This window comes from Hetaerina americana, unplaced genomic scaffold (genome assembly GCF_022747635.1).
Source record: "Hetaerina americana unplaced genomic scaffold, ioHetAmer1.1.p SCAF_20, whole genome shotgun sequence".
NCBI lineage: Eukaryota > Metazoa > Arthropoda > Insecta > Odonata > Calopterygidae > Hetaerina > Hetaerina americana.
In genome coordinates, this window is record NW_027286764.1 from 1,380,550 (window position 1) to 1,399,700 (window position 19,151).

Genomic DNA, 19,151 nt, shown 5'->3' on the forward strand with positions numbered 1-19,151 from the left:
CCCAAATTTCTCCAGCGGATCATAGCTGGTGACGAATCATGGGTTTATGGTTGTGGTGTGGAAAATAAAGCTCAATCATCCCAATGGAGGCTGCAGCACGAGCCAAGACCGAAAACAGCGTGCCAAGTTCGGTCGAATGTGAAAGTCATGCTTACAGTTTTCTTCGACTGTAGGGGCGTGGTGCATTCTACCCTGTGGCAAGTTCTTGCCACAGGGTAGAATGGTAAATAAGGAATATTACCTGCAAGTTATGCGCAATTTGCGCGAAGCAATCCACCACAAACGCCCGGATTTGTGGGAGAACAAAAATTGACTTTTGTACCATGACAACGGGCCTTACGGCTCGTTTCAGCCTTCGTCTGGGCCAACATTCTCGAAGCGGAGAATTCTCATCTGTCTCTCTCCTTTGTCGGCTGGCAGGTGAACTGAGCGAAGAAGAATTCGCGACTCCAAGAATCACCCCGAGGCGATCTTCTACCCGGAGAAATGTGTGTCCGATTTTTCCAAAGAAACTGCGGGAGATGCCGCAACAGTAACTTTTAACGGAGTCATCCGCTAATGTGCATTTCAATGCAACAATTTCAGAGTGTAAAAATCATTCGCCTTGACTGGGATTCGAACCCAGATCCCTCAATATCCGCCGAGTGCTTTAGCCACTTAAGCTACCGAGGCGTCCTCTTAAACTCTGAAATTTTTGGGGCTTTTAAAGGAACAAGATGTTGTGACGAAATACCGTACATACAATGTCACAGGCATTCGTAATCGTGCGCGAGGCGCGGTATTTCGTCACAACATCTTGTTCCTTTAAAAGCCCCAAAAATTTCAGAGTTTAAGAGGACGCCTCGGTAGCTTAAGTGGCTCAAGCACTCGACCGGATATTGAGGGATCTGGGTTCGAATCCCAGTCAAGGCGAATGATTTTTACACTCTGAAATTGTTGCATTGTGTCCGATTTTATCATTTGACTCTTCTGACTGCCAGTAGTACTGGCCCCTTGCCACTGCCCGCCAATCGCCCGCGTTTCGTGGTCAGTGGCGAGCGGGTCTGATCCAAAGAATGAGGGGGGATGAGATGACCGCGCTTCTGAGCTCACATCTTGGGTCATAAAACACGAATCATGTCCCGTAATTTTCGCGACTAAAGAATTACTTTGTAAGTTAACTCTTCGGTTACTGGTTCGTTCGATAAATATGGATCTATTTTTGTCTGAAGATTTTGAATTATCCCTTTACGGTGTTCGTGTTGATTCAGTGGGTGCCAATGAATTTTTGCGAAATTAAACGAGCGATATCTTGACTGCAGAATTAATAACGTAAAATTCACTTCCGTCCTGAAATGTTGGACTTTCATTCCAAATAATGGTGAAAACAGAAAGAATGTATTCACTGCGGTGCGGCAGCAATCGGAGCATTCACTGTAACCGGCAGCCTCATTCTGTAGATGGGTTTTCCAGGACCCTCCAGAGGATTTGTGTCTGGCATTTTCAAGTCCAATAAAATATGACAGCATCAGATGATGTTTCCATTTCGGAGGGATGCTCTCCTCCTTAAAGGGCTCGCACCAAGTGGCATACGAACTCTCGTGTGATGTTATCATTCTCGCACCGTGCTGCGCCGTCCTCTCGATGACCTCTGCCACTCCTCTCCAATCTGGGTCTGCCCTGGGTTTTACTTCCTTCAAGTATGCTCAGATGACGTGGCAAGTGGTCGAAGGCATAAAGCAATGGACCCAAGCCGTGGATTTTCCCTTGTCACGCTCACTCCTACTGTTGTGTTTGCTTTCTCTCTTTCATATGCTTTAGGCAAATCTGGAAGCATTTCGGTCGATTCCAGCCCACTCTTTGGGTCTCTATTGGGTGGCCGCTCTTCTCTCAATTGTTTCCCTTGAGATGCCTTTAAAACGGGTACGAACTCCCTTTCGTCAAGGATTAGCAGATTGCTAGCGTCAAGGTTTGCTTTAACAGGAACAGCATGTAATTGGCGTTGTACTGTGACTCTGTATTTGTTCAAGTATCCATTTTGAATGCTCGTCATGTCTTTGTTGTGAGAGCCATTGCAGTTAAGAGGTGAAACTGAATTTTGCAAAACAGCCGAATCAGCCGACGTTCACTCGTCACTGCTTCGTGAAACATGAGGGCGCATCTGAGTGGCGCCGGCGCCAAAGTGGAGCGTATTGCGCACCATCAGATCAATTCAATGTGAGTGAACACGACATCCTGCGCCGCTCATATCTGCGAGTTGCATGGTAGCCAGCCATCTCGTATCGTTGCCCTTTTTATCTCTGACAAGGTCGCCTACCTTTCTTGTGGAGCGGTAATTAATTTGGAACACGTAAAAAAACCGCGTGTTAAACTCAAGTGGTGGAGTAGTTCTAGGATTGGATTCATTTGATGGGGATTCATTGCAACACCCCTGGCTGCGAGGAAACTAGCGGCGTCTCAGGGGGGAGGGGGCAGTTGCAACCCTTGGTTATTTCTCCGGCGGTGATTTCCGAGTCGAGCTATGAACTTGCCATTCCAGTAATTGAGCACTCTCAAAAATGTCTCTGGTTCAGTGGAGAGGCATACTTTGACTATTAATGGGGACCCATATTAATTCCAATTTTACTCATTAGGTAACTACGAGGGTCATCCGGAAAGTAGTACCCGTTCGTGAAATAAAAAGACAAAAGTAAATATTAACAAACATAAAAAATTTTATTTGAAAGAGGATACTTTAAACTACTTCTCAACATAATCTCCAAGCAAATTAAGGCATTTGTCATAACGTGTGACAAGTTTCTGTATTCCTGCTGCATAGTCCTTCGCCGCCAGCTCATTGAGATACGCGAGGGACCCATCTTGCACAAATTTTTGCATAATGCAGATGGTGTTTAACAATTTCATGAACAATTGTTCGAGAAACATTGGGAAAATGCTCACAGATGTCATCAATTGTGACGCGCCGATCGTTCCTCACGAATTCGTCAACTGAGCTCACCAGTTGGTCTGTAATGACAGACGGTCTCTCCGAACGCTCATCGTCGTGTGTGTTCCCCCTCCCCATGTTGAAGTTGCGACACCACCGCCGAACAGACGACTCGTCCATTACATTGTCTCCATACACCTCCTTTAATTGGCGATGAATATCACATGGGCGAACGTTTCTTGCATTGAGGAATTTAATCACTGCCCTCACTTCACAACTGGCGGCGTTCTCAATTTTTTTAAACATTGTAAACAATCACAGAAACAACACAGGCAATGCTAGCGTCACGCAACTTGGCTCAGAGAAGGCAGACAAGCCACTGAAGCTATCTGACCTCGTCCAGCGGCTACTCGCGTCGTCAGCACTTCATGCGGCACGAACGGGTACTACTTTCCGGATGACCCTCGTATATGTATATATATATATAAACACAGATGTAGATATTTAGAATATAGAGACAAAAAGAAAGGACACTCACAATTTGTTATTTGACGTTTCAACAGCTCGGCTGTCGTCTTCAGAAGATCGTGATTCTGAAGACGACAGCCGAGCTGTCGAAACGTCAAATAACAAATTGTGAGTGTCCTTTCTTTGTGTCTCTATATTCTAAATATCTACATCTGTGTTTATATATATTTGTGCGTCGCCAAAGAGCGTTCCATTTCGAAGATATTTTTTTATATATCTATATTTATAATATATCTATATTTATTTTCTAAACATTTCAATAGTTATCCACCCCCACGGACTTATTTAGTTTCATCTCCCTTAATGCCCTTTCTATCTCCTTGTCTAGTATTCCTGGACCTAAGCTATCTTCCTCTACGTCATATTCTTTTTCAATGTCTAACTTTGTTGGTCTAAGTTCTTTACTATACAGTTCTTCTATATACTCCTTCCATCTCTCTTGGATCTTTCCTGTGTCAACTATTACCTTACCCGCCTTGTGTCTAACTGTTAGCATAGATCTCCCTTTCTTACTTCCCGATAACGATTTAACTTTGCTGTACAGCGCACCGATTTCACCCTTCCTTAGCAGACTTTCTATATCCTCGCACTGCCTCTTCCACCATGCTTCCCTTGCCCTATATGTTGCCTGCCTCCATTTATTGTTTAATTCTTTGCACTTCATTTTACCTTACTCTGTATTTACAATCTTCCATGTTCTCCGCTCATCCATCTTTGTAATCATCTCATCCGGGATCCATGGGTCCTTTTAGCGCTTATGGTTCCAATAATGTCTTTTGTGGCTTTAGAGAACCCTTTCTTGATACTTTCCGATATCGTAGACAGCGAAATATTTCCCAAGTCCTTCACAGTTTATAGAATCGACAGACAGAATAGAGCCGGAGGAGGAGTGTTTATCGCGGTTAAAAACTCTACCATCAGTAGTGCTGAGTTATTTTTTGATAACTGTATAGAAAGTGTCTGGTGCTCAGTAAAAATACCCAGTGCGAAAAGAATATATGTCTGTGCGTATTATAGACCACCCCACGCTGGCGTTAACTCAATACTAGATCTAGAAAGGCAGATAAAAAGCTTTACATCCCACAACAATGAGCATAGATTAATAATCGGTGGCGATTTTAATGTTCCCACAATAGATTGGGATTCGTACAGTTTTATAAATGGAGGTAAAGGCAAGGATTTATGCGAGTCCCTCTTATTGACGTTCACCTCAAATTCCCTACATCAATTTGTCACTTCACCAACAAGGGGAAAGACCATTCTTGATCTATTAGCTACTAATATACCCGAAATGGTCTTAAATGTAGGAGTTATTGATGGAATTAGTGATCGCAGGGCTGTAAACGCTAAATTTTCCCTAAGCGTAGAAAAAGTTAACAAACCTAAGAGAAAAATTTATTTATTCAATAAAGCTGACTATGATGGCCTAAAACGTGAGTTAAACTGTTCCTTTCTTAGATTTGACGAATTAAGCAAAACTAGGAGTGTCGAAGATACCTGGAATAATTTTCTTGCGATAATTAAAAAGACACGTTCAGCAATACAGAGATTCATACCTAGTAAATATATAAGAGAGAATAAGGAACCCCGTTGGTACAACTCTGAAGTTCGGAAATCACTAAGACGGCAAAGGGCGTGCCATGCCAGAATGAAAAACGCGGTTAAAGATTCCTCCCCTGATAAAATCAACGAAACCATACAGTATTACAAAGAATCCAGGTCCACTGCCAAGAAGGCCTTCCGGAAGGCGCTAGCGGAATTCAAAAGGAAAAAATTAGGTGAATAGTTAAACGATAACCCAAAGATGTTTTGGTCCTACGTCAGGGAAGTGCAGGGGAAAAAGTCCACCGTAAACTCATTGAACAACGAAAAAGGGGATAAAGTAACAGGTAGTTTAGATAAAGCCAACGCATTAAACTCATTCTTCCACAGTGTTTTCAACAAATGCTCCCAGAATATACCAGAGAACCTTCCGAAAACATTTCCACAGCCAATTCATGCAATCGACTTTTCCACCCGTGGAATAGAGTTACTCCTTAAAAATATCGACCCAAAAAAATCTCCGGGACCTGATGAGATACCGGCTCGCGTGTGTAAAGAACTGTCGTCTGAAATTGCTCCTTATCTTAATATAATATTTAAGAAATCGTTAGCAGAAGAAAGCGTGCCAAGCGGCTGGAAGATAGCTTCTGTGACACCCATATTTAAAAATGGAGACCGGGAGGACCCCAATAATTATAGGCCAATATCACTCACCTCCATCTCCTGTAAGATATTTGAACACATCATTGTTAGTTCCATAAGGAGGTACCTCGATATCCAAGATTTATTGATTAATAACCAACACGGGTTCCGTAAAGGTAGATCCTGCGAAACTCAACTCGCACTCTTCGTTCATGATTTAATACATTTCGGTGAAAGTAATATTCCAGTTGATGCGATATTTCTAGATTTTAAAAAAAGCTTTTGATAAAGTGCCTCAGTGCAAGTTACTCGCGAAGTTGGAAACCTATGGAATACACGGGAGTGTTATATGCTGAATTAGACAATTTTTAAAAAATCGTGTTCAAACAGTCGTCCTGGATGGTGTATCATCCGATGCTGTTAAGGTCACGTCGGGTGTACCACAGGCAAGCGTCATAGGCCCCCTCATGTTTCTTATTCCCATAAATGACCTCAGCGCCGTGGTTAATAGCAGGCTCCGTCTTTTTGCTGACGATGCGGTGATTTATGGGGACATTCGAAGTCGCGATGACAGAGTGACGTTAGCTAACGACCAAAATACAATACAGACTTGGTGCGATACATGGCAATTGGAATTAAATTTGAAAAAATGCGTGGTAATACATTTTTGGGAAAACAGTAACACCCCCCCCATTTAGTTACAAAGTGAAGCAAACAGAAATCGCGAGGGTAGATTCCTTTTCACGATCTGTCCTGGGGAAAGCACATACGGGAAATATGCGGTCGTGCTAATAAAAAATTGGGATTTGTAAAAAGAGTGCTGGGTAAATGCGACGAAAAAGTGAAGGAACGATGTTTTCTTGCCCTAGTCAGGCCCCACCTAGAGTATGCTGCCAGTATATGGGATCCTCAAGAGATAAATTTAATTTCGGGATTGGAACGAGTTCAGCGGAGGGGGGCTAGATTTGTCAAAAATTGTTATGACCAACGCAGTAGCGTAACTACTTTGCTAGAAAATTTAGGCTGGGATTCCCTTACACAGCGGCGTTTACAATATAGATTAAACTTATTAAAAACATTTAAAGATGGGTCCTTTTTCGATGAAATCAAGAGCATAATACGAACCCCAACGTATTACGGGCGGAGGGATCACGAATGTAAGATTAGAGAGATTGACTGCAAGACTGACAGGTTTAAATGGTCATTTTTTCCAAGAACAATAAGAGACCAGAATTCTTGTAATCGAAATCCCCCAGGAGCAAAGTCCTTCTTTTCAAGAAGCACAATGTCAAACTGCCAGTATGGTAATTTTCCCCTTCAGCTCTATTTGCATAAAGATACTCTTACGATCGAAGAAAGAGAGATCTTTAAACCTTTGGTATGGCATTCTACGGAGAAGCGGTCTAGCCGGGAGGAGGATCGTGGCATCATGTAGGTATATCCTTGCTTATTGATGCTCCATGGCACTCGCCGTGCATCAATGAGGGTGCTCCACAAGCCACTGAAGCTCATTCACAGAGCATGGACCAACTCGTCCAGTTCTGCCTTTTTTGGGGGGTCAGGTCACCTCTCAATACAAATTCTGAGTCTGATGGTGAAGTATGTGGAAGGTGTATCAGATAATGGTTCCATGCCTCTGTGACCTCGAGAGTAACTTGGGCGTTGTGCAGACCAGAGAAGAATGTAATAACAAGAGTTGTGGTAGAAGGAGTGAGAGTAGTAGCAGCTGAGATGTTCTAAAGAATGAGCTGTATGCCCTGGACAAGTCCTTTAAAAACTACACCGTTCTTCATCACATAGTATGAAATGTTATTCTTTATATCTATTGCAGTTCCACGGCTCTGGGCTGACAGAAATACAGTGGGTGGTGTGCTGGGAGGTGGTGTGCTGGGAAAGTGCAGTTTTAGTTTCCTGAAGTAGACAGATGTCAGGCTGCCATGTTGAAACGATTGCCATTAATTGTACCCATTTATAGTAGCCACACTCAGAGTTTACATTAAGGAAGGAAAAAGAGAGTTTTTGGGTCATTTTTGAAGCAAAGGGGAGATAAATGATAAGATAGATCTTGAAATGGAAATTGACATATTTGTTAATTTACATGTACACATCATTCCATCAGAAGATGCTGGCACAACCTACTGATACGAGCCCTTAACTTCTCCAAAACCTGCTGTTTCACGTGATTCAGGATACCACGTAGACCATGTATGTCACCTGTGTGTTTTTTTTGCAATTATAACCTGTTTGGGGAGCATTTGTGTTATGTATTTTTTCCAAGAAATTCTGTAAGCTGTTTTGTATTGAAAGTGCTAAGCAGTGTGTTCTCTCGCTCAAAATTTTAAATTATTTCTAATTGATAGGCTGGAGCAAGATTGTCACCAATCCCATCGTCTTTAAGGGCTTGCTTTTTCTGTAGTAGCCTTATCAGATGGCTTCCTTCCATTGTCATTTTTTGGCCTCTTTACTCTACAAGTCACCACAGTCTGATTGTCAGAGATGTCCTCGAAGAATACCTGACTCCAATTCCTGGGATCCAAGAGTGGGACACAACAACGGAGCCACCTCATCCATTGTTTGAGTTGCATCCATGTTGAGTTGACTAATTTCCCTTAATAGCTCATTGTCCATGGCAGAACCTGTCATGACATTAGGCGAAATTCGGGAATGAGGAGAGGGGCTGGGCAGGGGAGGGTGCGAAGTGGGAGTGGGGTGTCTCGGGAATGAAACCAGGGGAGTGCTTGCTCTTGTCACTCAGCATTGCTGAAGTGGGGAGAGGAGCAGTGTAATGACATCCCTACCAGAATGCACTGAGGCATTTCCCTCCTCCTCTGTAGCTGTGGATCAGGATGATGCAGTGGCTAATGTACTGGATTCCCACCAAGAGGGCCTAGGTTTGAAACCTGGAGATGACTGGTATTTTTCAGTGGTTTCCCGTTCCCTATTTTGAGGTGCTTTGTGAAGAGCATGTTGAGTGAGTACGCTGTCTGTTGGATGGGACAATAAACTGCGGACCCCTGGGCGCCTTTCACTAAGAGAAGGCTAATACCGATGCGGGGTTTCTCTCAACCCTTCAGCCTTACCCATCCTAATGGTGCAAATGACCTCGGCTATCATTTGCCTGCCCTATGTGTGCTGCTACTATATCTATTTATGTTTGTATATGCATCTAAATCTACAATAAATTATGTAAAACCAAATATAGGCCAATGAAATGTACAATCATTCTCCACTAAACAGACCAAGTTTTAGCAGGTATTTTGATTTTTTGAGTATAGGATTTAGTCGAGTAGTGGTGGTGGTTGGGTTGTGTCTGTCGCCGCACCTTGTCTTGACCTCAGCAAGTTTCAACTCATTTCTTGTCTCTTTCCCTGCATGGCTGGAGCAGACCTGATAGTGGTGGTGGCCTCTATGGTGGTACTTTCGGTGGGCTCCAAGGGGCAGGTGTTTGCCACATCGGCCATCAGGGGCATCCGCTTCTTGCAGATCCTGCGCATGTTGCACGTAGACCGACAAGGTGGCACATGGCGTCTCCTGGGATCCGTTGTCTTCATGCACAGACAGGTGAGGTGCAGCCCCATCTGCAGAACATGATGGTACTCTCAATAGTGATAGGTAGATGGAAGAACGGCTCCTTGGAAGTTGCCATAATTACTATAAGTTACAGTTTTGCTAGTTTAAGCTCACTTTTTTAAATATTTCCTGCCTTTGTTGCATAGAGGATACATATGTTGTCGGCAGAAGAAAGATGTCAACTGCTGGGAATGAAAGAAAATGTGCCTTATTTTTTCAAGGCTTGATCGCTTTTATCAAATGTTCCAGGGTTGGAAATCAGCAATTGTAAATGCTGTGGATTAATGCACAAAAAAACAGAAAGATAAATAAGTACTTGAGAAATAATCCTCTTGTTTCCTCTGAGGTTGCAGTGCAAGTGTGTCTGTGAGTGTGTGCATGTTATTGTAAATGTTTTTTTGGAATGAGATATCATAAATGTTAGATGCATGCAATGGCTTAAATAAAATTAAATCCACCTTCGTTTCTTCCCTCCTCAGGAGCTCATCACCACACTGTACATTGGGTTTCTGGGCCTAATCTTTTCCAGTTACTTTGTGTACTTGGCAGAGAAAGATGCATTTGGGCCCGATGGGAAGACTGACTTCACGAGCTATGCCGATGCCTTGTGGTGGGGGGTGGTGAGTTCTTAGCACGATGAATGTTTCCTTATTGCTAAGTCAAGGTTAAATAATAATTGGCTATGTCTGATTTCTGAGTAGCAATTTTTCACAGTGCTTAGCAAGGTTAATTTTCATCCTGATAGAAAATTAGAAGTATTTTGCAGTGGCTGATCAAGTGGCATTCGATTTTTTCTAATTGTTATCATACTTACAAAAAGATAGACTGATTAATAAGTATTTAATCATAGGTTTTCATATTTTTTAGGAAGTACAAATACCTTTTTTAAATATGTTTTTTAAATTCAATTCAATTATACATTTGGAGTACCAACAATCATACGTGCATATCTGTTGCTTTTTCAATAATTTATGATTTTTCCCTTAAAGTTCACTGCGTAGTGTAGCCTAAATTTAAAATAAAAATGCTATAAATTTTTTATGCACATTTGGAGAAACTCCTAGATCTTCTTCCTCATTCTCTCAATTGCTCACTAGAGTTCAGTCGTCAGAATGAGAATGCTTAGGCAATAAGGTGGAGAAACTGTCAGGATTTAAGAAAAGAGAAGCCTGTGCACCATTTGAGATGGAAAATATAATAATTATAATTATGTTATGTACTTAATTCAATTTGATAAAGGGTACAACCATATTTAATGCCATCAATATAAATATTACTTAACATATAAACATAAATTCTTAAATACAAGAGAGTTGTAAGTTGAGGAAAGTCTACAATGAGTATTATTTAGATTATTATAACTCTTAATGGTGTAGTTATGGTTGTGAGATCTTAATTGCTAAGTTAAAGGCTTAAAGATGTATAAACTAAATACTGTCATGATTTCATACCTAATAAAAAAAGGCTCGCAGGAGTAATGTGGTGGTCTATAGGGAGCGTTTCAAAAGTAATACTTTTAATTTTTTAAAGTTATTTATTGAACAGATTTGCACAAACATTTAATATTCTTTGAAGTACTTTCCTTGGGCCTCTACACAGTTTTCCAACGGCTCTTCCATGACTTGTATGCGCCCTGGAAGGCATCTTTGTGGATCTCTGGCAAGGTCTTCGTCACAGCTGATTGGATCTCTTCTATGGATGAAAAACAGGTTCCTTTCAGGGCTGCCTTAACCCCAGGGAACAAATCTATCATATTGCTTATATTGGCGGCATCAACTTTTTCAGAGAACATACAGACTTCAACAGCTTTTAAGGAAAATTTGTTTACATATCTGGGGTTAAAATTTGTTTACATATGGCATGCTAATTTCAGGAAAAAGACTACTTGACAAAGGAATTATCAATTCTACCCAAAAATTGATAATGCAAGCTCCCCATGTCATGAAGAGAAAAATTAAACCACACAAAAAGCAAAGCATTAAAATTTGTATGAACTCTTTACTCCTTCCCTCATTTTTATTCATAAATGCAATAGCCATGGACAAGCAAATTCATGTGAACAACAAAAATTAATCGGATTACTATTAAATTCCACTTGTATCAACAATAAATTGGTTTTTTCACATATTACAGTTTGAAGACCATCAATTATGAAAACACACTAGTCTTTGGTCCAAGCAATAGATTTGCTAAGAGGTTAGAAATGTTTTCTGCAGATGGCAAAACTTTGAATTCAGTTTAACCAACTTCCACTAGCTCCTGGAGGTAATGAAATTTGACATTTATATGTTTACTCCTTTCAAATACTAAGCTTGTTGATGTAGTACACAAAGTATCTCTGTTGTTTGTATTTATGACGCAAGGCATAGGAGCATATTTACGGTGATTAATATCTGTCAGAAATGTTTTCAGCCTCTGCGAAAGCCTCATACTTAAATATGTACTTAGTATGTGAGGTAGACCCCTTCTTCATGTTCCTCCAACTCACTGCCACTCCTGCGCAATTCGCAACATATCCAGGAATAGACAGGTATCTGAGGCCTGAGCATTCATCCAATAATCAGCATGCATGTCAATAGTTGTGCTAGTTTTGGACTAATTGAGAGCACCCCTTTCAGATATCAGGACATACAATTTACATGCTTCCATTCTCTCATTGATGAACTGTAACAATGTTGGTAAAATTTACTCACAGTGTGTCATCCATCGGGCCTATTACTACCTGCAGGGTGTATATAGTATTAGCACTAGTGAAAAAAAATGAAAACACAGAAACACACAAAAAGGAAAAGAAACTCTCACGTTTTCGAATTTTTGGTGGTCAAGCTACCTTTATCAAGGAAGAGAAAGAAGGAGCTCCTTCATTCTCTTCCTTGAGAAAGGTGTCTTGAGCACAGAAAATTCTAAAACGTGCGAGTTTCCTTTCTTTTTGGGTGTTTTTGTTTTGGTTTGCTAATGCTAACACCATATACATTATTATTCACATCCGCAGGGCCTTCACATTAGTTTTATATATGTAGATGATGTACAAGCACTCACGAGAGCAATATAACTTTTGGATGACACAAAAGAACACAAAATAAAATAGATAACACGTGAAAGGATCCTCAAATTTTAGATCGTTTGAGCTCTCAGCCTTCTCGGAGGCCTTCTTCAGGTCAGACTGGAAGGTCTCAGATGCGGAACATGGAGTCTGGGAGGGGGAGTTGCTGGGTATGCTGGGAAGGGAATTAAAGATGGCGGTTAAGGGTGGGAATTTTAAAAGATCGGAAAGCTAGTATTTATGCGGAGTCTCGAGCTCTCACCTCCATATTGGTGGCTGAATCAGGTAAGGATTCTAGGATGGTAAGGTAGAAACACTGGTGGATTGAAAGGGTGTGGGAATTTGCGTGTGAAGTGATAGGAAGAGAAGAGAGTGAAGCAGAACTACAGGAGTAGCGGTGATTGTTCATTTGCATGGATAAGAGGGCAATGAGGGGATGTTGGGAGAGTGGAGCACATCTGATAAGCAGACATGCCTTACAATGGGGGGCGGTTACAAGAAGGGGAAATGTGAGGAAATTTGTCGGGAGGGGGGCGCCAAAGGGTTGGTGGATCTCAGAAGGTTTTTGAGATTGATGGGTCATCTGTATAGATGCATTAGTAACTGGCAGTACACACGCAATATCAACAGATTCTTTGAGAAAGAATATATATTCTAGTTAGAGATACAGAAACTCAGGTTCTATCCATTCTAGCCATACCTATTGCTCATTTTCAACAATCTTATTACCCTTCATACGCCCTAATAAGCAAATAAGCAGCTTTGCTCCTAAGTTGGATGTAATACCTAAGTGAGTGAGAGGGACCTGAAACTCTGTACTATCACATACACTATACACAGGTTTTACTGTACAGTTAATACAGCCCTGTCATTAAATGAGGAACCCAATATTTCAAATATGATTGCTCAAAAGTGCTTTGAAGTAGATCACCATGAAACAATACATTAAAAAAATATATCGAAAGCAAATAAAAATTTTGCAGCTTTTTATATACGAGTACATGCAGGTTCGATTCCTGGGCAAGGTACTCTGGGCGCCTCACCTGCAGCTCCACGGAAGTTATGTGATTTTTCAGGTACCAGATCTTCCTGGGAAACCATAACCATCGCAGGAAAAAGAACTGGCCCCCTACCCTAATGTGTGAATTTAACACGCTATCGGGCTTAGTACTGGATAAACTCTACCATCACCTACCAAACCGACCTTCGGGTTGATTACTGTGGTTATTGTTATTGATATATATATGCACACATATACACACACACACACGCACACACATTCAAACACGAAATCCCACCACACGGCGAACAAATGCTCATTTATATAGAAACAGATATAAGGAAAAGGGATAGGAACACGCACAAAGGACGAACATAGGAGAGGTGGGGAAAGCGGAATCCAGCAGATCACGAATGCAAAAATATTTCCTAGACCGGGATTTGAACTCTGGATCTTTCCACTTGCCAGGCAGAGGCTCTTAACCACTTGAGCTATCCAGGAAACGTAATTTGCACTGAAATCTGCGAAGCTTTATGCAACCAAGTGCCCCAATTCTTTGGCCAAGAGATGGCGTTAAGGAGCTGTTTCACCCACCAAAGGAGAAATAGACAGGACATATAGAGGAAAGGATAGTAGCAAAGGAATCGTACAACATCAGAGAGGATAGGAAGAGTGCGTTTCGTGGCACGCATAGCCAGAAGAAGAGAAGAGATGAGCCACATTGGCCTGATACACATTCAAACACGAAATCCCGCCAAACGGCGAACAAATATTCATTTATATATAAACAGATATAAGGAAAAGGGAAGGCGGATAATGAATATAGGAAAAGAAGCATGGTAAAAAACACAAAGCAAGGATATGGAAAGTTTGCGGAGGAAGGGTGAAATTGGTCCATTGTACAGCGAAGTTAAATCTTTATCGGAAAGTATAAAGGGAAGGTCTATACGAAGAGTTAGAGATAAGGCAGGTAAGATAATAGTGGATACAGGAAAGATCCAAGAGAGATGGAAGGAATATAGAGAATAACTGTTTAGTAAAGAACTTAGGCCAACAAAGTTATACATAGAAAAGGATCATGACATTGAGGAAGATAGCTTAGATCCAGGCATACTCAATGATGAGATATGTTTGGGATTCATGCCATTTGTGAGACTTCATCTGCAAACTTGTCATTTGAGACTAAAGGCCATGGTAGAATGGTCTTATAGAGTTTCAAAATCAGATCTTTTAATTCATGTATATATTCATTGACTTAATTGGGTGAGATATAGACTAGTAGCCCATTCATCCAGCTACCCCTTCGGCATGGCATTGAAGACAATTACATGCACCCAAATGAATAATGAAGTTCTAAAGAATTTGAATACGGTACTGAAAATAAAAATTGTGTACTTGTTATGTCCTAAATTAACATAAGGATCTGAGAATGACATAAACACAAATTTTGAAATTTTTAATAATTAAAAACTGATTTTTTATTAATAAATCATAAACAACTGCATCAAAATAAAATAAAAGTATTAAATTTAAATAGCCTACCATATTGACTGTTCTATAGTAAAATAAGTTCTCATTATTTTTCAGATACTATTGGCATAAAAAATTGTTGCCATTCAAATATCATTCGGGTGTGTTTTAAGTTCTTTGCCCATGCCTAATGTTTCTCTTAACTCTTATGGTTTCAGATAACTGTGACAACAATAGGATATGGTGACACTGTGCCAAAGACATGGATGGGGAAGATAGTGGCTTCTTGCTTCAGTGTCTTTGCCATTTCCTTCTTTGCACTCCCAGCAGTAAGTACAAATCCCTATCAATCTCTTTGGGGATAAATGTGAGAAGCAGGCTGATGCCCATGTGCATTCAAATTGCATTGCAATAATATTAATGCCAATCCATGGTAGTTTTCCTGTAGTATCTTACACTGAATGTGGTAAATATTTATTTTGACAGTGCTGAATTATATTTAGAGCCACATCAGCTTCATTCAGGCTCTTTGATTTTCCTGAATACCAAATCTTCTTAGGAAACAAAATAGGGGCACAGAGAAAGGAACTGTTCCTTTTACTACCCTGTTGATGCCTGAATTTCATGCACCATGTATAACTTCTATTGCTCTGTTGGTTTGGCACATGACATAGAACATGGTCAACACGTGTGAAGAGAGAGCAATAAAAAATCTCTACCTTAATGACAAACACAATGTTTCCTAAGGGACATTGGTCTAATTGCCATTTATCACACAATGATTTATGAATTCATTCTTCTTCCAGGAATTTCCGTCGCGTAGGTGAGTTGATGGACAACTGTTTTGCCCCCAGTCCTGTAGGCATCTTCAGGTCAAAAAGAAAGCCACTTTGACCTGAAGACACCTCCAGGACTGAGGGTGAAACATTTGTCCATCAACACACCTACGCGATGGAAATTCGTGGAAGAAGAATAAATTCATCAAATAGAAGTCGCAGAAGCCTTAGGCTTAACACAATAATTTACTTACACTATACCTGAGGAGTAATAGCATCTTAAGTTCAAGTTTAAAAGTAGTCACAACAGACTTAGTATCTTAACCCGATGGACAATTTGTTAGCGATAAGTGAGACTCAGTGATGATGTCTTTTCTTTGATGAAGTGAGCAGTTTATTTTTCAGGTTCACAATCTCCCTTCCACTTGTCAAGTAACTAAGAACTGTGGAATGCGGTAAATACAAATATCGATTATTTTCTGCAAATAAGAAAAAATGAAGTATTCATAAGCATAGCAGAGTCAATAACTTCACTTCCTTAAATATTGGCCATAATGTGTTCCCGATTGGAGCATTTACCATTGCTTTTAATGACCTCTTTTGCACAAAGAATGCCTTCATAACTGCACCATAAAATGACTTCATAGGTCAACATTTTTGTGTTTTGGCATTGTATGCCAGTTTATAAATCTTTTGTGAGATATTTTTTGCAGGTGTTAATGATCATTTGGACTTAAATTGATCATTTCTTCAATATGAGAATCCAGTCAAAATTTTCACTACTGCATACTACTGCATAGCTGAGTTTTTGGATGACACCTTTTGATTAGACTGACGTCCCATGTGAAACATTGTGTCCTGAATAGTATTGGTTTTTTATTATGCTCTCATCACACATGTTGGTCATGTTCTGCGTCATGTGTTTGACCAACAGAACAATTAAAGTTATTACTGTTGTTGTTATTATGAGTGGAGGTGTTAGTAGAAAAAAATGTTCTCTCATGCTTACTGTAGATGTATCTTCAGCATATGACATAACTTCACTTTTGGGTAAATAAGTGTAAACACCTCTAGTGGATATTATGAATAAAAGTGGACATATTATTGAGCTGCAATGTACCTTACAATTTCTTTCAGCTATGCTAGGTCTAAAAGAGCTGACACCAAACTTATGGATGTGATTTATCTGAGCCATCTGCATATGAATTGAAAGGCAAGATCTGATCCAGGATAAAATATGATGATACCCATTGCTGATTAATTTGAAGGAGTGAATTTAATGATCTATGGCATCAAAGGCTTTGGATAATTAAAAAAATACCCCTATCATCTCTTTCACTTTTAAAAGATCATAGAGAAAACAGAAGAAATTAAATTGGGTCGGTAATTTTCTTATTGGTCCATATGGTCCTTTTTGGTTAGGTGATATTATGAAAGCAGTTTTAAGTGCAGTGGGAAAGTGACCTTTAGTGTGTGACAAGTTAAAGATATCAGAGAAGGGTTATGAAATAATCTTGGCTGCCAATTTGATGATTTGTAGAGGTATCCCATCACACACTATGGAGCAATATTTTTTAAAGTTTATATTATTTCTTTGGCATCTTTAGTCTGATGGTTAGAGAGATATTGACTTTCAATACTTCCTCTTAATGTGGATCGGTGGACTAGTCCTTATCCCAAGTTGGCAATGTGGATTATTGAAGCAATTATCAATGCCAACAGGTTTTGATCCTGAAAGGTAATTGATTTTATAAAAGGAGGAACTGTCTGATTGTTGTTTAATAAAGGTAGATATAGCTTTACTATGATTACTAGGTGTTGATATACACTTATTAATTTTTATTCAAATTGGTTCCTTAGATTTAGGGATCATTACTATTATTTAAGTGTAGGTACATCATAAAGGGATGCCTCAAGAATCACCAAATGTGAATGAAAGCACACAGGTAGGTAGGTTAGGTAAGTGAAAATGTTAAAAATTATGAAAAAATGGAAGATGGTATCCCTGAATAATTGTTGAAGAAAATGCCAAATATAATAAAACCCAACAAAATGAATGCTACTCAATATAATTGAAACTAAATATCTGGAAGGAATTTCTAGAAAGAATGCACAAAATGTAAACAAACAATGGAAATGAAATAAGTATCTTCTTTCTAACGAATCAAGATTGATTGTGAATAAATAAAAGTTCATTATTATTTTTCATGGAAGCTATCAGAGTGTGGAAATCAATTGCATACCTCACTTCAATGCTTAACTCAGCATGGAAGGAGTGTCCAATGCACCCTATCACCAGGGCCTCCTTGTCCAAGTTTTCTTCCTTTGATTTCTCCAACAAGTATATGTTTCATCCAGAGGATTATCTTTGTCATTTACCCACTTGATTTATTACTGCCACTGCAAATGGTAATTTGCCATTGATGAGGATAGCCATTTCAAATCTTACCCAAACAACAGCACCAAACCTTAAGTCTCCATGTACTAGCATTGAAACATTAGTCACAGAGATTGGTCCATGTGAAGGACTTCACAATTCTTGTGACACTAAGCTGCTTGCAAGTTGACTATGACCATTTCTATCATAGAAAGTTTGTGAAAAAGTTTGATTATATGGCATGGCATATAATGACATGAATAGGTTCATAATACTCAAGCTCATCCTACTTCAGTCCAACATTGAGAGCAAGGTGAGTTGGTGAAGGACTCTCTCTCTCTCTCTCTCTCTCTTAATTGATCACAATCAGAAGTAAATCAAATACAACCAGGTCACATAAGAGTAGACGAGAATGGGGGTACTCTCTTCAGGTCCTTATTGACTGCTGTTAAACCAAAGGAAAGAAAGAGTAATTAATTCTTCACACTATTCAGAATTAAAAACCTGATCATTGTTTAAATCATCAAATATCATTAGGTTGTCAATTTTACCTCCCAACAATAATTAAATATCATCGTATCTTTTTAAATATCATACTTTTTAAAGAATGGAAACAGGGACACAAAAAACAACAAGCCACTAGTGAACCCAAGAAAATTTTTTGACTTTGAGTATCACTTCAGCACCAACTGTGCCATGAATACATATACATCTTTTTAATTCTCTTGCCAAGTGAAACTGTTATAATCATTTTTGTGGATTCACAGTAAATGGCAGCACAACCACTTGTGCTGTCAGTTCTGCCAAATGATGTAGCTGATTTTACATCATTTAAGGAATAACACTCAATTTCTTAATACATTGGTTACTATCTTAATGAGTCCCTCACATAATGAAAAATTTGCATAACAAGTAAAAGTATTTCGCCCAAAAATGACAGGCTTTATGTGACTTTTCACATAACAGGTGCTGAGAAGAGAGGAATCCAGAATGATTGCATGCCTGCTACTTCAGTTTGTTTAGTATTCGTTCCACCAGAATCTTATTGTCGCTAGTGATCACACATTTTTGTAGACTTGTATTCAGGCATATTATTTGTGATTTTTTTGAACAAGGTTAAAGAGTATATTTTTGAAAATGTCCCTTAAGAAAAATCTACCAGAAGACTACAGAAGATAAGAGAATAAAAATAAAAAGTAACCGCAGAAATGAAAAGTAAAACCATTGAAAATCAGGAACAAGGTGTGAGGGTGGCTGATCTAGTATGCATACACACTTGGTTGACATCAACAATTTCC

The 19,151-nt window shown here is 39.7% G+C and overlaps 1 protein-coding gene across 3 annotated transcripts in view; it reads left to right on the forward strand.

The window, feature by feature from the left end:
- The window catches only part of LOC139688526 (potassium voltage-gated channel subfamily KQT member 1-like), a 311,370-nt gene that overhangs the window by 264,218 nt on the left and 28,001 nt on the right, over positions 1-19,151 (forward strand). For all 3 annotated transcript variants that reach the window (XM_071586043.1, XM_071586044.1, XM_071586045.1), the window contains 3 exons: positions 9,003-9,178; positions 9,667-9,807; positions 14,919-15,029. In XM_071586043.1, coding sequence (XP_071442144.1) covers positions 9,003-9,178; positions 9,667-9,807; positions 14,919-15,029 — 428 coding nt within the window. The remainder of the gene's footprint in view (positions 1-9,002; positions 9,179-9,666; positions 9,808-14,918; positions 15,030-19,151) is intronic.